General features: G+C 45.1%; 2 protein-coding genes across 6 annotated transcripts in view; one reads left to right on the top strand and one right to left on the bottom strand.

The window, feature by feature from the left end:
• The window catches only part of NQO2 (N-ribosyldihydronicotinamide:quinone dehydrogenase 2), a 259,661-nt gene that overhangs the window by 193,859 nt on the left and 43,976 nt on the right, over window positions 1–21,826 (top strand). For 4 of the 5 annotated variants that reach the window (XM_069730745.1, XM_069730744.1, XM_069730747.1 and 1 more), the window contains one exon: window positions 2,246–2,359. The exons of the other annotated variant lie outside the window; for it this stretch is intronic. In XM_069730745.1, coding sequence (XP_069586846.1) covers window positions 2,246–2,359 — 114 coding nt within the window. The remainder of the gene's footprint in view (window positions 1–2,245; window positions 2,360–21,826) is intronic. 5 annotated transcript variants of the gene reach the window in all.
• LOC138642529 (piggyBac transposable element-derived protein 4-like) lies at window positions 10,379–12,707 on the bottom strand. The gene is made up of 2 exons (XM_069730740.1): window positions 12,608–12,707; window positions 10,379–12,530 (listed from the first exon to the last, which is right to left on the bottom strand). Exons 1-2 carry the CDS (start codon window positions 12,664–12,666, stop codon window positions 10,712–10,714), a joined length of 1,878 nt encoding a protein of 625 aa, XP_069586841.1. The 5' UTR covers window positions 12,667–12,707; the 3' UTR covers window positions 10,379–10,711.

Below are 21,826 nucleotides of genomic sequence, written 5' to 3'. Positions count from 1 at the left end.
AAACACACAGAGGGCGCAAAAGACCCTCCGCACCAACTCACGGTGCGGAGGCGCTCCCTCTGCGTCCCTGTTGGAGAAGAGAGGTCACAAGAACGATCCAGGAGCGAACAGACCAATACTGGAACATTGACAGGTGGCATGGAGCAATGATCTAAGTGGAGTTAAGTAGAGCAGCCAGCTAACGAATTAACCTCGTCACCTGTGGAAGGAAACTCAGAAGCCGCAGCCCCACTCACAACCACCAGAGGAAGCCCATGGACAGAACCAGCCGAAGTACCATTCATGACCACAGGAGGGAGCTTGACAACAGAATTCACAACAGGCTCCCTCTTGTGGTTTCAAGTGGTATGGCTGCTCCTTGGAGTTAGCTGTCATCAGCTGCCTCCACTTATCGTCTCTTCTGCTCGGCTATTTAGGCCTGGCTGTTCCTTCAGCCAGTGCCATTTGTAAATGGTTCCTGGTTGGATTCACATCTCTTTGGATTTCCCTGTTATCCTGACCAGCTCAGCAAAGCTAAGTTTTTGCTTGCGCTTTTCTGTTCACAGATTGTGGACTTATCCGTTCAGTGCTTTCTATGTTTGTCCAGCGTTATCAGTATGAATTAATTCTGTCTTGCTGGAAGCTCGGGGAAGCAGATTTACCCTCCACACCTTTAGTCAGGTGTGGAGATTTTTTGTAAACTCTGCGTGGATTTTTGTAGTGTTTTATACTGACCGCACAGTATTCCATCCTGTCCTATCCATCAAGCTAGACTGGCCTCCTGTGCTCATCCTGGTTTCATTCTGTGTATGTCTTTTTCCTCTCCACTCACAGTCATTATTTGTGGGGGGCTAATCTATTCTTTGGGGATTTTCTCTGAGGCAAGATAGTTTTCCTGCTTCTGTCTTTAGGGGTAGTTAGCTCTTAGGCTGTGACGAGATGCCTAGGGAAAGTTAGGAGCATCCACGGCTACTTCTAGTGTTGTGTTGAGCTTAGGGACTGCGGTCAGTACAGTTACCACTTCCTTCAGAGCTCGTTCCATGTTGCTCCTAGACCACCGCATCATAACACTCTGCTCCTATTTATTAGGGCACTCCTCACACTTGGGTAAAACTGGTTGCCTGAGGAGAAAGTTAGTTAGTTGCTGGCTGAGCTTTGCTCAGGTAGTTGGTCCCTGGCAGGGGTGGGATCCTGTCAGAGATCGAGGAAGAAGGACACGGAGCTGTGCATGCCCTGAGAGCTGCAGTTTCTAGAAAGAGACACTGATGGAGAACTGTATTGTAGAGAGGGTGAAGAAGTCGTAGCAAAGGAGTGGATACCAGGAGGGGAACAGCCCTACACAGGCTGCCTCCTTCTGAGGCGCAGGATCCCGGTAGCCGGAACACCGAGGGAGCAACGATCCTTTATGACTTTGCTCCAGAGACTGGCAGGACAGCTAATTTCATGTTACCTGTCCGCCTTTACACCCAGGAGGCAAGGTGGCACCCCCTTAGAGGCTGGGGCATGATAGAGTCCCTGTAAAACACCTCAAGCCACCGGTCATACGGGTTTGTCCTATCCATCTGGGGGACAGAGAGAGACATAACATCTACAACATCTGTGAGGACCTTATGAGAAGCTTAGCAGCAAGGGACTACAACACCTCGGCGCTAGAGGAAGGCTACTGATTTCTACCTGGACAAGGGTCTCTGGACTTGCCTCCAAACCGGCCGCACTCTGTCTGCCCTGTGATCTGGTGCTCTGGACTGTGGATGCTGAAGCCTTCAGTAAAAGGTAAAGAGACTGCAACCTTATGTCCTCGTTCTTCACTGCGCCTCTCACCATCCACCATCTACACACTGGATGACATACTTCACCTGTGGGAAGGTATACCATCTAGCTGCCATAACATCACCCCAGTGGACCCCTTAAAGCAGCGTCGGTCACCCTGACCGAATACCACAGGTGGTGTCACGAACACAAACTTTATCCCTTTAAAGACCTTTCCCTTTTACACGGACGTCCCAGGGCCACGGACCGGGTCAGCCACCGTGACATCCCCCTGTGAACTGAAGGACCCGGTACCGAGTACCCCACGGCCCCATGGGGGCGCTCCCCTTATCTACAGCATTATAGAATGCTGTAGATATGCCCCTGATGCCGGTGGGCTTAGCTCATCTTCCATTTTGGGGGTGACAGGTTCCCTTTAAAGTAACCACCTGCGTTTGAAAAATTCAGCATAACACGGTGTGAATCCAGCCTTAATGTACCTATTTATTTTCCTTAGTTTCCTTTATACTGGTTCAGCTTCCCTGCAATCATGAAGGGCTGGATAGATCGATGCTTCGTTCAAGGCTTTGCTTTTGACTTCCCAGGCTGTTATGAAACTGGATTACTTAAGGTATGTTGTACCACTACGATTATGTTGAATGACAAAATATAGGGGACGATAAAACAAACTGTTTATGTCAAAAAATTATCAAAAAATATTTTAAAACGTTGCAACATTTTTACGCAATGCAGAGTTGTGCAAATATTTGGTGAGTTTAGTTTGATGCAGCTCCACCAAAATGGATGAAGCTGGGAAGGAGCCAGGATGGGATGGGAGGTGGCTACTCTTGCTTGTCAAATTCAGTAAAAGTGTAGGTGTACACCAGAAATCTTGCTACGTTCCGTAACTGGATTAACATTCCTGGCAAGGTAGAGAAGGACTACAGTGATAAGAAATGCCAAATTCATTAAATAACGTACTGCTTAATGAATTTGCTGGAGTATGAAACGCTAGTCCTACTGAATAGGGGCCATAGCGTTTATAATCTTTGTAAAAATAGTACAACAGTGTTAACATTGTGGTAGATCAGCTCACTCGGCTGCTTCATGAGGTAGTCACAGGAATGCTTTACAATTACAATTCAATTTTTAACTGGTTTATTAAACCAGGCTTCATAAACCAGTGCAACCAAAATACATAGACACATTCAGTCTGGCATTAAGAAAAAGAATAGCATTCACCATAGTCCTTATAACTGCGAGGATCCTGCACAGGAAACAGATTTCAGCTGTGTTTAACAAGAGCCCAGTAATGGAGGTCCACTCCCTTCCAGAGTACACAGAACACTGAATGAGCGGAAAAGGCTCCACAATTAGCTTCTGGACCACACCCTGAGGTGGAGATATGGTGAACAGCCTCCCACCCACTCTTCAGATGTTCACTAAAACCCAGTACTTAACATGGCCGATAAACCCCTCTCAGTACTTCGCATACTGGAGCATTTTCCCAGATTCATTTCACTGAGGCTAACATCGTGAGTAACACATACTGTATCTCCCATCCACTATTTTATTAGTAACTTTGTCACAACGTGTACAGTGAGAAAAATAGACTGCTTTAAAGTCAACCTGTCAGCACAGAACGACTGTGTAAAGCTTCTCGGTGAACCACTGGTGTGCACCTTCACACCAATTTGTTTTCTCTCTATACACACCCCACTTCTTTGACCGTTGTGACTTTATAGACACAGAGAAGGGCGGAGATAGATGGGAAGGTGCACTTTAAGTGACTGCCCTTGCCAAGGGTGCACTGTTTGATCTGAACAGTCATTTTTTGGTGCAAATTCTTTTTAAGAGCTCGCTCACACTGCCGTATATTTTCTCATGTAAGAGAATCAGGCCGATAATACTAATGATACTCAGATCTGTCAGAGTTTGCATGCTGCGATTCTTTTCTCATGTTAAATCTACACTGCCCCATAGTATAACATTGGGCCGAATGCTATACGATAAAATATCGCAGAGCACTCAGCCAGTGTAAGGGAATCCTAATACTATCGTTTTGTAGACTAGTCTTAATAAAGGGTGCTGGAATAAGATGCACCAAATTCATTAACACCTTAATGACAGTTAACATAAGTTTACATCGGGAAGGAGCAGTGCCAGCATGATTGCTGCCAGGAGCTGGCTTAAAGCAAACGCCCTAAATGCCATGATCGATAGCAATTGCAGCATTTAGAAGGAAGGGAGAAGAAGGGAACTCTTTCTTCTGCCTGATCAGTGCCCCTTCAATTATATCATGAGGGCCCGATCATTGCCATGGCAACCAGAGGTCATCATGACAACATTCAGGTCACCAAGCTATGGTAAGGCTACTTTCACACTAGCGTTTTTTGATGTACGTCGCAATGCGTCAATGAAAGTCTCCATAGACTTTCATTGGCGACGCATTGTGACGTATCGTCACATGTCGCATCCATCGTGAGACGGATGCGTCGTGTTTTGGAGGACCGTCGGCACAAAAAAAGTTCCATGTAACGTTTTTTGGTGCGTCGAGTCCGCCATTTCCGACCGCGCATGCGCAGCCGGAATTCCGCCCCCTCCTCCCCGGACCTAACAATGGGGCAGCGGATGCGTTGTAAAACTGTATCCGCTGCCCATGTTGTTCTTTTTTTTCACATGGCGACGGCCCCGTACCAACGCTAGTGTGAAAGTAGCCTTAGCTGATCAGACCATGCTCAGAGCATGGTCCAAGAGGCTTCTGTCACTGCAGCACTGACAGGTATAATGCATTGCAATGCACCTGTGATCAGACTAATAAAAGTTAAAGTCCGACAGAGGGACGTAAAATGTAACAAAAGGAGTTACAAAAATTGTACAAAAAATATTTACAAAAATCATAAAATAAATAAAACTAAAAAAAAAAAATTAAACCAATAAATACTGTAGGTATATTTATGTTAAAAAAAAGCACATACCGGTATTTGGTATATCGCTGCGTTTGTAATGACCAGGCCTATAAAACTATCACGCTATTTAACCCCTTCACACTGACAAAAAATGGAATAAAACACTATCAAAAAGACTATTGTAAATAAACATGGTATCACTTAAAATTTTCCATTCTTGTGGTTTCATTTTTTCATTCCCTCCTTCCAAGACCGATAACTGTTTTATTTTTATATCTTGTTTTTTGTGGGACGAGTTGCAGTGTTATCATTCAATGTACTAAAAAATCTAAAATAAATAAGTATGGAGTACGGAAAAAATGCCCCCCAAAAATGTAACTGCACAATTGTGTTTTGGAGTTTTGTCTTCTTTGATAAAAATGACTTGCGCACGTATGGACATTATTCTGCAGGTCAAGACAATTACAGTGATTCCAAACTTGTATAGTTTTTTTATTATTATTTTAAGTCGTGAAAAAAATATTTAATTTGTAAAAAAAATTACTAGTTTTCAAAATTTGTGATATTTTCATTTTTGAGTTGATGGAGCTGCATGATGGCTCGCTTTTTACATGACAAATTAACATTTTCATTGAAAACATTTTGGGATAGATACAAAGTTTTGATTGCTACTGGTTGCACGTTTTCATGGTTGTGGCTAAAAAAACGCAATAGTGAAGTTTCAGGTTTTTTCTCATTATGGCACTTACCAATTGGTTTAATAAATTTTATATTTTGATAGAACGGACTTTTACAGACACAGCAATACCATAAATGTGTATATTTTTTAATTTTTATTGGGGGAAAGGAGATTGTTTCTATTTTATGTTTATATTTTTTTTGTTATTAAAAACATTTTTTAAACTTAAACTTTTTAACGTCTTTATCACCTTTGATGTATGGATACGTCATGGCAATTTTGTGCACGCAGAAGCTCTGCACACGATCGGTGGCGGTTGTCAGCTGATTCAGAGCCTGACTCTTTAAACCCCTAAATACTGCGATTACTGGTGGTTGCAGCGATTGCAGCAATGCAGAGGAAGGGAGCCCCCTCTGCACTGCGATCGGTGTCATCGCGAGGGCCCGATTATTGCCATTGTAACCCATCCAGGTCACCAGGCACTAGCAAGTTAGCTCATTCGCAGTGCATTATCTAACTAACGTGTCTGCAGGGCTGACAGTTCTAATGCATTGCAATGCTCATTCATTGCAACGCATTAGAACTGCGATCAGACTGCTGAAAGTGAAAGTCCCATAGAAGGACTTAGTAAAAAAGTAAATAAAAAAAAATTGTAAACATAATTTTTTTAAAATGACAAAATAATAATAAAAAAAATAAAAAAATATATTGTATCAATAAACAAATATTTTTCTGAAAAAAAAATACACATATTTGGTATTACCGTGTCCGGAATGATCTGACCTAAAAAATTATGCCACCTATAAAACGCTATAAAAATGAATGTAAATAAAAATGATATAGCTGAAAACCTCATCTTGTCCAGCAAAAAAGCAATCCACCATACAGCTCAATCAGCAGAAAAAAAAAGTTATAGCTTTCAGAATAAAGCGATACAAAAATTTTTTTTTCTCGATAAAATAGTTTTTATTGCGTAAAAGCTCCAAAACACACACAACAAAAATCTAAATGTGGTATCGCTGTAATCGTACTGACCCACGGAATAAAGCTGTTTTATCAATTCTACTAGACGTGTAGCAGCATTTAAAAAACGATTCCTAAATTGCTGGTGCTTGTTCATTCTGCCTTGCAAAAATTGGAATAGAAAGTAGGGTTGAGCGACCTTGACCTTTTTAGAGTCGAGTCGTGTTTCGCGAAACCCGACTATCTTAGAAGTCGAGTCGAGTGGAATCGGCCGATTATGGCGAAAAGTCGGGTATCGCCCGAAACACGAAACCCAATGCAAGTCAATGGGGGAGCATAGTCGGCAGTGAGTGGAGGCCAGGAAAACACCTACACTGCCCATTTTAATGGCAAAAACATCCATTCTTGTTACAGAAGCTTGTCAATCGTAATTTACCTTATAATAATTGGAAGGCATTTGAAATTGGGGGTCATTTGGCTAAAGTTGTGGGGGGTAGGGCTGGTTCAAGTAATTAGTGGGCCCAGTAAATCTGGACCACGTCACGGCAGTGGAGCAGGGAGAGGTAAGTATTTCAACTTTGCAAGTGCTGTGATCCTGAGCAAGCAGGGGGGGCCCACTCGTTGGCATTGGCACTGGCACAAGGCCCCTCAAAGTACAGCGGTGTGTTTGCACGGCGGGGGCGCCTCCCACCAGCAGCAACACTTTTGCGTACTATGAGAGGCCCTGTGCCAGTGACGTCGCCAACTAGTATTCCTCCCCCCACCTGATGAAGGAACCTGCACTTTCATCTGCACCTTCCTCTTTGTCCCTGTGTAAGGTGGTATGGTATGCGGGAAGAGGAACCTGACTTTCAGCAGGGTCACAATCTTGCTGCGCGGGGAATTTTGCGTTATGGGTCAATGTACCAGCAGACTCATCTATCACTGGCTGGGCAATGGGCAGGATGAGGAGTAAACACAGATATAGGCCCAAAGAATAAAGTTGGCTAAATGCAGTTCAAAATTGGTAACAGGACTAACCAGGGGGCATTGCAGTGGAGGACAACTGGAATGAGAGGCTGACACAGAGAGTAGGCCCAAATCAGTAAGTAGTCGAAATGCAGTTCAAAATTGGCAACCGTAGTAAACAGGCGGCACAGCTTTGTTCAGTGGAGAAAAGCAAGGAGTGGCAGACACCGATAGTAGGCCCCAACCCAACTAGTAGGCCAAATGCAGTCTAACATTAACAACTACTTAACGAGAGCCTGAAAATGGAATTTCAGGACAGGAAACCAGGAGAACAGCAAGGAGTGGCAGACACCGATAGTAGGCCCCAAACCAACTAGTACGCCAAATGCAGTTGTTCCATTTAACCACAATTTAATGAGAGCCTGAAGATAGAAGTTCAGGAAAGGCAACCTGGAGAACACCTTGGAGTGTAACACACCATCTCTCTACACCCCATACCCAATTTGTAGGCCTAATGCAGCGTAGTTTCCAACAACTACTAAACGAGAGCATGAAGATCGAAGCATTGGCGAGGAAACCTGGGGAACACCTTGGAGTGGAACACACCATCTCTCTACACCCCATACCCAATTTGTAGGCCTAATGCAGCGTAGTTTCAAACAACTACTAAACGAGAGCCGGAAGATCGAAGCTCAGGAAAGGCAACCTGGAGAACACCTTGGAGTGGAACACACCATCTCTCTACACCCCATACCCAATTTGTAGGCCTAATGCAGTGTAGTTTCCAAGAACTACTAAACGAGAGCCGGAAGATAGAAGCTCAGGAAAGGCAACCTGGAGAACACCTTGGAGTGGAACACACCATCTCTCTACACCCCATACCCAATTTGTAGGCCTAATGCAGTGTAGTTTCCAAGAACTACTAAACGAGAGCCGGAAGATCGAAGCTCAGGAAAGGCAACCTGGAGAACACCTTGGAGTGGAACACACCATCTCTCTACACCCCATACCCAATTTGTAGGTCTAATGCAGCGTAGTTTCCAACAACTACTAAACGAGAGCATGAAGATCGAAGCAATGGAGAGGAAACCTGGGGAACACCTTGGAGTGGAACACACCATCTCTCTACACCCCATACCCAATTTGTAGGCCTAATGCAGTGTAGTTTTCTACAACTACTAAACGAGAGTCGGAAGACCGAAGCAATGTGGACGAAACCTGGGGAACACCTTGGAGTGGAACACACCATCTCTCTACACCCCATACCCAATTTGTAGGCCTAATGCAGCGTAGTTTCAAACAACTACTAAACGAGAGCCGGAAGATCGAAGCTCAGGAAAGGCAACCTGGAGAACACCTTGGAGTGGAACACACCATCTCTCTACACCCCATACCCAATTTGTAGGCCTAATGCAGTGTAGTTTCCAAGAACTACTAAACGAGAGCCGGAAGATCGAAGCTCAGGAAAGGCAACCTGGAGAACACCTTGGAGTGGAACACACCATCTCTCTACACCCCATACCCAATTTGTAGGCCTAATGCAGTGTAGTTTCCAACAACTACTAAACGAGAGCCGGAAGATTGAAGCTCAGGAAAGGCAACCTGGAGTGGAACACACCATCTCTCTACACCCCATACCCAATTTGTAGGCCTAATGCAGTGTAGTTTCCAACAACTACTAAACGAGAGCATTAAGATCGAAGCAATGGCGAGGAAACCTGGGGCACACCTTGGGGAGGCAGACACCGTTAGTAGGCCCTACCAAAGTTGTACCCCCAATGCAGTTTTAAAATTCCTAGAGGCTGAAAACAAGACTATTGACGCTCAGCTTTTTTCAAAGGAACACAGCTGAATTGAGTGGCGCAGACAGACACAGGTAGTAGGACTTAACCCAAAAATGTGGCTCACTGCAGCTTAAAAAAGTTACAGGGGTACACAAGCAGCAGTGCTCTGGGCAGTGGAGGACAATTTCAATAGTGGACCGCAGACAGACTTTGTACGCCTACTATTAAAAAAAGGATGCTCAATGCAATTAAAAATAGGTTCCAGGGGTCCACGGGCAGCAGTGGTGTGGTCAGTGGACGAGTATTGGAAGGAGGGACCGCAGACAGGCGTAGTAGGCCTAACATAACAAAATTAGGCTGTAGACACTGTAAAATTGGTTCCAGGGGTACACGGGCAGCAGTGGTGTGGTCAGCGGAGGAAAATTGGAATTAGGGACTGCAGACAGACTTTGTAGGCTGTTCCCTGTGGACCATGCATCCAACACATTAACCCAGTGCGCCGTAATGGACACGTAACTTTTTGTTGACATGCCTACTGGTCCATGCGTCTCGTGTCAGGTGCACCTTTCTACTGTTTGATTGCTTGAGTGCTATGACAATGCAGACTTTTTCATGCCGGTGGAGGGCTGGGATGGCTTTTCTCGCAAAAGAAATGTCGACTGGGTAGCTTGCAACGTTGCACAGCGTAGTTCATCTGGGCTTTCTAAATATAAAACAAAGAAAAAAAGGAGGCTACATGCACTTTCAGCTGGGTTCCAGGGGTACACGGCCAGCATTGGTCTGGTCAGTGGAGGACTATTGGAAGGAAGGACCGCAGACACGCTTCGAAGGCCTAACATAATAACAGATGGCTGTAGGCAATTTTAAATTGGTTCCAGGGGTACACGGGCAGCAGTGGTGTGGTCAGTGGAGGCCTAGTGGAAGGAGTGACCGCAGACAGGCATCGAAGGCCTAACATAATAACACATGGCTGTTTGCAATTTAAAATTGGTTCCGTGGGTACACGGGCAGCAGTGGTGTGGTCAGTGGAGGCCTAGTGGAAGGAGTGACCGCAAACAGGCATCGAAGGCCTAACATAATAACACATTGCTGTTGGCAATTTTAAATTGGTTCCAGGGGAACACGGGCAGCAGTGGCCTGGTCAGTGTAGTAGTAGTAGAAAGAACGGACCGCAGACAGGCATCGAAGGCCTAAAATAAAAAAATTGGGCTGGCTGTAGGCAATTTTAAATTGGTTCCAGGGGTACACGGGCAGCAGTGGTGTGGTCAGTGGAGGCCTAGTGGAAGGAGTGACCGCAGACAGGCATCGAAGGCCTAACATAATAACACATTGCTGTTGGCAATTTTAACCCTTATCCGGCTGAATAGGTACAATTGTAACTATTCCGTTTTAAAATTGCAATAACTTTTTTTTTAAAAGACGTAGAGGGCTGAAATTTCGTGACATCTCTACATTTTTGGTCCAGAATATATTGGCCAAATTTCAATAAAATATCTCCACCCGCTTCCGAGATAAGGGGTCGAGATCTTTTTGCATCCATAACAAGCTGCATAGGTACAAATGTACCTCATATATTTTGAATGAAGATAATGCAAGGGAAAAAGCATAAATTTTTTTTTAATGATAATGCTATTTAACTATTATAAACAAGTAAAAAACTGTTCATTTACATTATAAAAGAAAATGTAAGAAACTTTTTTTTATTGATTTTCTTTGCAAGTAATGCATGTTGGCTTTGCTACAGAGTGTTCATCGCAAATGGGTTTCACACAAACCACACAAGACTTTCTAGTCTTGCGTTGTTTTCGCCTCAGGTCTCTGCAGACATAGCAACTACCAACAACAGGGGAGGGTCCACGACTACCATGAGGTATTTTGGGGCCAGCTGCTGGCTGCGATGCTACCACAATGCATCGTCCAAGCACCATTTCTACTGCACCTCGAAGAAAATGGTTTCTCATTATCATTTTGTTTGTACTACGATCTTCAATTGCAATCATACACAGCTGATTTGCGAGATCTTTCAGGAACTTTCTTCGTTGATCCTTTGCCCTGAAGCTTGGATTGTGTTCTCTGTAGATGATGTAGGATGCTAACCCACTGACATCAATCATATTGTAGAAAAATGCCAAAGTCCAACGTGATGTTCGTCGTTTCACAGTGTACTCTCCCAACATTTTATCCATAACATCAACGCCACCTTTTGTTATGTTGTAGTATTTTATTATCTCTGGCTTGGCTGCTAGTGTCTCTTCAACTTCTCCCGTCATGTGCATAGATGATAGAAGCACGACTGATTTGTTCTTCTTTGGTACATATGAACAGACTGTTGCATCATGATTGTAGGCAAAATTTGTCGAGTATACAGGCCTTTCTTTGGCAGGCTGCATGTTGTTAGGTAGGAACCTTTTGTTTTTTCTCACTGTACCAACTAGTGTCATGTTCCAGGAGTTCAATACCTTAGCTAGTTCCATGGTTGTAAAGAAGTTATCGGTGGTGACATTTCTTCCAGAGCCTTTATACGAGCTCACTAGGTCCAATACTGTTCGTTCTCCAATGTTTACTTGTCGAGGACCATCAGTTGGTTTCCCAGTGTAGAGCTGACCTTGTAAAGGGTAGGCATTTGATGAGTCACAAGCCCAGAAAATCTTTATGCCATATTTAGCTGGTTTTGAAGGTATATACTGGGTAAATTTAGTATGACCTCTAAATGGAAATAATTGCTCGTCGACGGTGATACAATGATATGGCTTGTAGGCTCTCTCCAGATTACTGTTCAGCATTGTCCAGATGTCCCGTATTGGTGCAGCTTTATCTGTTTGCACACGTTCTGCACGTGTATTTTCGTTGTCAAACCTGATAAATCTGAGTATCATCTTGAAGCGGTCACGAGACATGGCTGCACGTATAAGAGGCAGAGCAGCAACATTCCACATTTCCTCCAGATTCTCTTTGTTGGCTCTGTGCACACCAGCAGCAATCAGTATGCCCAAAAATGCATGAAGTTCAGTTTCAGTAAATTGCTTGAATGTTTTTTGTGGTGGCCGTTTGGAAGAATCAGGAAAACGTTGTACCAGTTCGTTGTTGTAAGCATCACAAACTCTCTTGGCCTTTCGATTCGTTTCCCGTAATATGATGTCACACATCTCGGGAGTCATGATGGACTTGAATAGCTCTTTTGCTGTATATAGGTTGCTGATTGCTGCAGGGCCACCTCTTTGTCGTAGGACATTACGAGATTTTGTTTGTGCATTTGGCAGTGGATTACTGCACCATTGAGTTTCATCCTTAGCAGTCCAAATGTCGCCTGCACTTTGAGGCACAGAATCATCCTCAACACTTTCGTCTGATTCGTATTCATTTTCATGCTCTATGACCATTTCTTGTTCAATGTCTGAATCTTCTTCAGTAACATCCACTTGTGGTACATAGTTTTCATCATCAGATGGAACATATGGTTCATCCTCATGCTCAGAATCAGATTCTTCTAGCATTCGCATTATTTCGTCAGACGTAAATCTGTAAATATGAAAAAATGTAAAATAAATAATTTTCCGAAATACTACATTATTGGCTTTTCACAAAATTATACTAACCTGCAAACACGTTTTCTTGGATTATGGCGGAAACTAGATCCAGCATTACTATCACTCATGATGACTTGCTAGATGAATTTTGGCTTCGTATTTTGTGCTGAATATAAATAAAACATCGTAAAACAATATGTAGATACTAATTATTATCCATTTTTCGTATAAAAATTATACCTATAGTGATAAGTTTCATACAAAATATATGTAAGCCAAGTCCAGGCTGAAAGACAATTTGACTGTTCTGTCCCCACATAATGAGAATAAAGGTATAACTGGCTGTTAGATGCTGTGAGACTTTCCTACCTTCGTTTCCAAGAAATTGAAGACTTCACAAGCCTAGAAATGTGTGCTCACAGCAATGAGATGAACAGCAAAATGGCTAATGAGAGGAGGGAGGCAGGAAGACAAGTAGAAGCCACTCCCAGTTTGAATTAACTTAATTGACAGCAACATAAGTGACCAGTAACAACACTGAACAATAGATATCAGCATAACATTTGTAGCTGAATGAACTTTAGTTTCTGAAACCAAGTAAAGTCTTCCCACAGTGGAGGTATATGTGAAGGTACAATTGTACCTATGCAGCCTGTTAAGGTTGTAAAATTATGCAGCCTGACAAGGGTTAAATTGGTTCCAGGGGAACACGGGCAGCAGTGGCCTGGTCAGTGTAGTAGTAGTAGAAAGAACGGACCGCAGACAGGCATCGCAGGCCTAAAATAAAAAAATTGGGCTGGCTGTAGGCAATTTTAAATTGGTTCCAGGGGTACACGGGCAGCAGTGGTGTGGTCAGTGGAGGCCTAGTGGAAGGAGTGACCGCAGACAGGCATCGAAGGCCTAACATAATAACACATGGCTGTAGGCAATTTTAAATTGGTTCCGTGGGTACACGGGCAGCAGTGTTGTGGTCAGTGGAGGCCTAGTGGAAGGAGGGACCGCAGACAGGCTTCGAAGGCCTAACATAAAAAAATAGGGCTGTTGGCAATTTAAAATTGGTTCCAGTGGTACAAGGGCAGCAGTACAATGGTCAGTGGAGGCCTAGTGGAAGGAGGGACCGCAGACAGGCATCGAAGGCCTAACATAATAACACATGGCTGTAGGCAATTTTAAATTGGTTCCGTGGGTACACGGGCAGCAGTGGTGTGGTCAGTGGAGGCCTAGTGGAAGGAGGGACCGCAGACAGGCATCGAAGGCCTAACATAATAACACATTGCTGTTGGCAATTTTAAATTGGTTCCAGGGGAACACGGGCAGCAGTGGCCTGGTCAGTGTAGTAGTAGTAGAAAGAACGGACCGCAGACAGGCATCGAAGGCCTAAAATAAAAAAATTGGGCTGGCTGTAGGCAATTTTAAATTGGTTCCAGGGGTACACGGGCAGCAGTGGTGTGGTCAGTGGAGGCCTAGTGGAAGGAGTGACCGCAGACAGGCATCGAAGGCCTAACATAATAACACATGGCTGTAGGCAATTTTAAATTGGTTCCGTGGGTACACGGGCAGCAGTGGTGTGGTCAGTGGAGGCCTAGTGGAAGGAGGGACCGCAGACAGGCTTCGAAGGCCTAACATAAAAAAATAGGGCTGTTGGCAATTTAAAATTGGTTCCAGTGGTACAAGGGCAGCAGTACAATGGTCAGTGGAGGCCTAGTGGAAGGAGGGACCGCAGACAGGCATCGAAGGCCTATCATAATAACACATGGCTGTAGGCAATTTTAAATTGGTTCCGTGGGTACACGGGCAGCAGTGGTGTGGTCAGTGGAGGCCTAGTGGAAGGAGGGACCGCAGACAGGCTTCGAAGGCCTAACATAAAAAAATAGGGCTGTTGGCAATTTAAAATTGGTTCCAGGGGTACACGGGCAGCAGTGGTCTGGTCAGTGTAGTAGTAGTAGAAAGAAGGGACTGCAGACAGGCTTCGAAGGCCTAACATAACAAAATTGGGCTGTTGGCAATTTAAAATTGGTTCCAGGGGTACACGGGCAGCAGTACAATGGTCAGTGGAGGCCTAGTGGAAGGAGGGACCGCAGACAGGCTTCGAAGGCCTAACATAACAAAAATGTCAATACAATGGTATTGTCAGTGCCAGGCATTGAAGGATGTCAGCGCATAGACTAAACATTGGTGGAGCTGTGAGAGATAATTTTGCAAGTGGTAGAGCACGGTTTGAGCTGGGGGGGGAACTGTCTTGTGGCCGGCGGTACAGGCCCAGGGCCCCTCATATTACAACGGTGTGTCTGACGTTGGGTGCGCACCACCACCGCCAGAGACACTTTATTGTACTATGAGGGACCCAGTGGCAGTGCCGTCGACCAAAAGCGGGCACACCCACCTCTTCAGAAAAAAAACAGCACTCTCACGGGTGCTGGCGCCAAGTGGCGATACCACGGCCCCATGTGGGGAGTTTGGCCATTTAGGGAGGTGTAAACATGTCGTATGCCGGACAATCAGGTGCAGCAAATTACGATATTGGAAAAGTCATTCATAATAGTCAACAGGCAAGACCTTTTCATAAGAAAGCTAGGTGTCAGCCGGGCAAGGTGGGGCAAAAGATTTCGAAATCCAGTTGTGGTTCATTTTAATGAAGGTTAGATCATCTACATTTTGGGTAGCCAGACGAGTCCTTTTTTCTGTTAGTATTGAACCTGCAGCACTGAATACTCTTTCTGATAGGACACTAGCTGCCGGGCAAGCAAGCTCCTGCAATGCATATTCTGCCAATTCTGGCCAGGTGTCTAATTTGGATGCCCAGTAATCAAATGGGAATGACGGTTGAGGGAGAACGTCGATAAGGGATGAAAAATAGTTTGTAACCATACTGGACAAATGTTGTCTCCTGTCACTTTGAATTGATGCTGCAGTACCTGTCCTGTCTGCGGTCATAGCAAAATCACTCCACAACCTGGTCAGAAAACCCCTCTGGCCAACGCCACTTCTGATTTCTGCCCCTCTAACTCCTCTGGTCTGCTGGCCCCTGCAGCTCGTGTGAGAACGATCACGGGCGCTGTGTGCAGGGAATGCCAGAAGCAAACGGTCAACAAGAGTTGATTGTTTGGTTGCTAATATTTTTTCCAAGTTCTCATGTGGCATTATATTTTGCAATTTGCCTTTATAGCGAGGATCAAGGAGGCAGGCCAACCAGTAATCGTCATCGTTCATCATTTTAGTAATGCGTGTGTCCCTTTTGAGGATACGTAAGGCATAATCCGCCATGTGGGCCAAAGTTCCAGTTCTCAAATCTGCGGTTGTGCTTGGTTGAGGGGCAGTTTCAGGCAAATCCACGTCACTTGTGTCCCTCCAAAAACCAGAACCAGGCCTTGCCGCGCCAACAATTTCCAGTGGCCCCGGAAAAGCTTCCTCATTAAAAATATAATCATCCCCATCATCCTCCTCGTCCTCCTCCTCCTCTTCGCCCGCTACCTCGTCCTGTACACTGCCCTGGCCAGACAATGGCTGACTGTCATCAAGGCTTTCCTCTTCCTCAGCTGCAGACGCCTGATCCTTTATGTGCGTCAAACTTTGCTTCAGCAGACGCATTAGGGGGATGCTCATGCTTATTATGGCGTTGTCTGCACTAACCAGCCGTGTGCATTCCTCAAAACACTGAAGGACTTGACACATGTCTTGAATCTTCGACCACTGCACACCTGGCAACTCCATGTCTGCCATCCTACTGCCTGCCCGTGTATGTGTATCCTCCCACAAAAACATAACAGCCCGCCTCTGTTCGCACAGTCTCTGAAGCATGTGCAGTGTTGAGTTCCACCTTGTTGCAACGTCTATGATTAGGCGATGCTGGGGAAGGTTCAAAGAACGCTGATAGGTCTGCATACGGCTGGAGTGTACGGGCGAACGGCGGATATGTGAGCAAAGTCCACGCACTTTGAGGAGCAGGTCGGATAACCCCAGATAACTTTTCAGGAAGCACTGCACCACCAGGTTTAAGGTGTGAGCCAGGCAAGGAATGTGTTTCAGTTGGGAAAGGGAGATGGCAGCCATGAAATTCCTTCCGTTATCACTCACTACCTTGCCTGCCTCAAGATCTACAGTGCCCAGCCACAACTGCTTTTCTTTCTGCAAGAACTCGGACAGAACTTCCACGGTGTGTCTGTTGTCGCCCAAACACTTCATAGCCAATACAGCCTGCTGACGTTTGCCAGTAGCTGCCCCATAATGGGAGACCTGGCGTGCAACAGTGGCAGCTACGGATGGAGTGGTTGTGCGACTGCGGTCTGTGGACGAGCTCTCGCTTCTGCAGGAGGACGAGGAGGAGGGGGTGCGAACGGCTACAGCCAACTGTTTCCTAGACCGTGGGCTAGGCAGAACTGTCCCAAAATTGCTGTCCCCTGTGGACCCTGCATCCACAACATTCACCCAGTGTGCCGTGATGGACACGTAACATCCCTGGCCATGCCTACTGGTCCATGCATCTGTTGTCAGGTGCACCTTTGTGCTCACAGATTGCCTGAGTGCATGGACGATGCGCTCTTTAACATGCTGGTGGAGGGCTGGGATGGCTTTTCTGGAAAAAAAGTGTTGACTGGGTAGCTCGTAGCGTGGTACAGCGTAGTCCATCAGGGCTTTGAAAGCTTCGCTTTCAACTAACCGGTAGGGCATCATCTCTAACGAGATTAGTCTAGCTATGTGGGCGTTCAAACCCTGTGTACGCGGATGCGAGGCTAAGTACTTCCTTTTTCTAACCATAGTCTCATGTAGGGTGAGCTGGACTGGAGAGCTGGAGATCGTGGAACTAGCGGGGGTGCCAGTGGACATGGCAGACTGAGAGACGGTGGGAGATGGTATTGTTGCCGCCGGTGCCCTAGATGCAGTGTTTCCTACTACGAAACTGGTGATTCCCTGACCCTGACTGCTTTGGCCTGGCAAAGAAACCTGCACAGATACTGCAGGTGGTGCGGAAAATGGTGGCCCTACACTGCCGGAAGGGATGTTGCGTTGATGACTAGCTTCATTGGCCGAGGGTGCTACAACCTTAAGGGACGTTTGGTAGTTAGTCCAAGCTTGCAAATGCATGGTGGTTAAATGTCTATGCATGCAACTTGTATTGAGACTTTTCAGATTCTGCCCTCTGCTTAAGGTAGTTGAACATTTTTGACAGATGACTTTGCGCTGATCAATTGGATGTTGTTTAAAAAAATGCCAGACTGCACTCTTTCTAGCATCGGATACCTTTTCAGGCATTGCAGACTGAGCTTTAACCGGATGGCCACGCTGTCCTCCAACAGGTTTTGGCTTTGCCACGCGTTTTGGGCAAGATACGGGCCCGGCAGATGGAACCTGTTGCGATGTTGATGCCTGCTGCGGCCCCTCCATCTCCGCTTCAGAACTGCTGCCGCCTGCACTCTGTTCCCCCAATGGCTGCCAATCGGGGTCAAGAACTGGGTCATCTATTACCTCTTCTTGTAGCTCGTGTGCAACTTCGTCTGTGTCACCGTGTCGGTCGGTGGTATAGCGTTCGTGATGGGGCAACATAGTCTCATCAGGGTCTGATTCTTGATCTTTACCCTGCGAGGGCAATGTTGTGGTCTGAGTCACAGGACCAGCATAGTAGTCTGGCTGTGGCTGTGCATCAGTGCACTCCATGTCAGATTCAACTTGTAATGGGCATGGACTGTTAACTGCTTCACTTTCTAAGCCAGGGACGGTATGTGTAAAGAGCTCCATGGAGTAACCCATTGTGTCGCCTGCTGCATTCTTCTCTGTTGTTGCTTTTGCTGAAGAGGACAAGGAAGCGACTTGTCCCTGACCGTGAACATCCACTAACGACGTGCTGCTTTTACATTTATCAGTTTCACGAGAGGAGGCAAAAGAGCTAGAGGCTGAGTCAGCAAGATAAGCCAAAACTTGCTCTTGCTGCTCCGGCTTTAAAAGCGGTTTTCCTACTCCCAGAAAAGGGAGCGTTCGAGGCCTTGTGTAGCCAGACGACGAACCTGGCTCCACAGCTCCAGACTTAGGTGCAATATTTTTTTTCCCACAACCACCTGATGCTCCACCACTACCACTACCCTCATTACCAGCTGACAATGAACGCCCCCGGCCACGACCTCTTCCACCAGACTTCCTCATTGTTTTAAAAACGTAACCAAACTAACGGTATTTGTTGCTATCACACAACTTACACGGTGAGCTATAACTTCAGTATGATTTAGCTACCCCTTTACAGGTGGGTGAGACCGCAAGGAAAATCAGGCACAATGTTACACACTCTGTTTTTGGTGGCAACAAATGAGAGAGATGCCACACACGCAGGACTGTCACTGAAGCACAAATGTAAATATTAATCTCCCACTGATTTGTTTTTTTTTTGTTTTTTTCAGGGAGACTTTAGAAAAAAAAATAATAGAATAAAATGATTTTTTAAGGAAGAATTTAGAAACCAAATAAAATAAAATGATTTCTTCAGGGAGAATTTAGAAAACAAATAAAACAAAAAATAGGCTTTCTATGGCCCACTGAGTGAGAGATGACGCACACAGGAGTCAGGAGTGGCACACAAGCCCAGAGGCCAATATTGCTCTCCCAATGATTGATGTACTGATTTTTTCAGGTAGATTTTGGAACCCAAATCAAGCTAAAAAAATAATAGGCTTTCTATGGCCCACAATTGGAGAGAGAGAGAGAGATGGCACACCCAGGAGTCAAGACTGGCACACAAGCAGAAAGGGCAATATTAATCTCCCACTGATTTGATTTTTTTTTTTTCAGGGAGACTTTAGAAGAAAAAAAATAATTAAAAAAAATGATTTTTTCAGGAAGAATTTAGAAACCAAATAAAATAAAATGATTTTTTCAGGGAGAATTTAGAAAACAAATAAAACAAAAAATAGGCTTTCTATGGCCCACTGAGTGAGAGATGACGCACACAGGAGTCAGGAGTGGCACACAAGCCCAGAGGCCAATATTGTTCTCCCAATGATTGATGTAGTGATTTTTTCAGGTAGATTTTGGAACCCAAATCAAGCTAAAAAAATAATAGGCTTTCTATGGCCCACAATTGGAGAGAGAGAGAGAGAGAGATGGCACACCCAGGAGTCAAGACTGGCACACAAGCAGAAAGGGCAATATTAATCTCCCACTGATTTTATTTATTTTATTTTTTTTCAGGGAGACTTTAGAAAAAAAAAATAATAAAAAAAAATGATTTTTTCAGGAAGAATTTAGAAACCAAATAAAATAAAATGATTTTTTCAGGGAGAATTTAGAAAACAAATAAAACAAAAAATAGGCTTTCTATGGCCCACTGAGTGAGAGATGACGCACACAGGAGTCAGGAGTGGCACACAAGCCCAGAGGCCAATATTTATCTCCCACTGATTGATTTATTGATTTTTTCAGGTAGAATTTAGAACCCAAATCAAGCAAAAAAATAAATAGGCTTTCTATGGCCCACTGAGTGAGAGATGGCACAGACAGGGATGGCACTCTAGCAGAAATGCCAATCTTAATCTCCCACAAAAAAAAAAAAAGGAACTGTCCTTCAATTACTATCTCCCTGCAGTAATCTCAGCCAGGTATGGCAGGCAGCAATAAGGAGTGGACTGATGTACAAATTAAATAAAAAGTGTGGACAAACAAACAAGATAGCTGTGCAGAAAGGAAGGAACAAGAGGATTTGTGCTTTGAAAAAAGCAGTTGGTTTGCACAGCGGCGTACACACAGCAATGCAGCTATCAGGGAGCCTTCTAGGGCAGCCCAATGAGCTACAGCGCTGAGGAAAAAAAAAATGTTGCCTCCACTGTCCCTGCACACCGAAGGTGGTGTTGGACAGTGGAAATCGCTACAGCACAAGCGGTTTGGTGGTTAATGGACCCTGCCTAACGCTATCCCTGCTTCTGACGAAGCGGCAGCAATCTCTCCCTATGCTCAGATCAGCAGCAGTAACATGGCGGTCGGAGGGAACGCCCCTTTAAAGCCCCTGTGACGCCGCAGACAGCAAGCCAATCACTGCAATGCCCTTCTCTAAGATGGTGGGGACCAGGACCTATGTCATCACGCTGCCCACACTCTGCGTTTACCTTCATTGGCTGAGAAATGGCGCTTTTCGCGTCATTGAAACGCGACTTTGGCGCGAAAGTCGCGTACCGCATGGCCGACCCCGCACAGGGGTCGGATCGGGTTTCATGAAACCCGACTTTGCCAAAAGTCGGCGACTTTTGAAAATGAACGACCCGTTTCGCTCAACCCTAATAGAAAGCAATCAAAAAATGACACAAGCCCGAAAATGGTACCGATAAAAACATTTACTAGTTCAAAAAATAAGCGGTCACATGACTCTGTCAGCAAAAGTATGGAAAAATTATGACTCTCAAAATATGGCAATGCTAGTTTTTGCAAAACAAATCATCTTCTTTTACTGTGTGACAGCAACCAAACATAAAAAAAATCTATAAATCTGGTATCTCTGTAATTGCACAGACAAAAAGAATAAAGTCATTTAATCACTTATACTTCATGAGGAACGGTGTAAAAAATAAATAAAACCAATACTTCACCTGCTATTGATTTGTTTATTCAGCCTCCCAAAGGACGCATTAATGTTCTGTGCATTTTTATCCTGTGCCCTACGCTGAGCGCTTACAATGGGGTTTTCCTTGTAGCCCTCTGAAATATGTGATTCAAACGGAACCCGTGTCGAAAGATTCCCTATAATGAAACAGATGGAGGCACTGTGGATGCCGTCTGGAGGCACTGTGGATGTCGTTCATCTTTTTTAGGTGTGCATAAAAGTGCCTTTGCCACAGTTTTGTGTAAGTCTTGTGAGTCAGTGACCGGTGTCATATGCGAGGGTCGCTATGTATCCCCCAGGATCTGCTTAAAAGCATATTAGATCCGTTGGAGTACCCTGTGCTCACAGCAGGTTGTCTGTGAGACACAGGGAAGAATAAAAGTGAGTGTGAACTGGGTCAAGTTATTTCACCCAGAAATTATTCAGGAAAACCCGGTATGGGCTTTTATTTTTTAAACGGACTGCAGGAAGGTAGTGGGGCCGGTCCGTTTCCTCCAGCCCAGATCTTATAGTGGCCCATGGCCATAGAATCTGGAGGAAAGAAAAAGCCGGAATTCCGCCCCCTCCTCCCCGGACCTAACAATGGGGCAGCGGATGCGTTGTAAAACTGTATCCGCTGCCCATGTTGTTCTTTTTTTTCACAGTTTGCGTCGGTACGTTGGGCCGACGCATGGCGACGGCCCCGTACCAACGCTAGTGTGAAAGTAGCCTTA

The sequence above is a fragment of the Ranitomeya imitator genome, chromosome 6 (genome assembly GCF_032444005.1).
Source record: "Ranitomeya imitator isolate aRanImi1 chromosome 6, aRanImi1.pri, whole genome shotgun sequence".
Lineage (NCBI taxonomy): Eukaryota > Metazoa > Chordata > Amphibia > Anura > Dendrobatidae > Ranitomeya > Ranitomeya imitator.
Note: the sequence above shows the minus strand (reverse complement) of the source record. Positions and strands in the feature narration are given on the sequence as shown.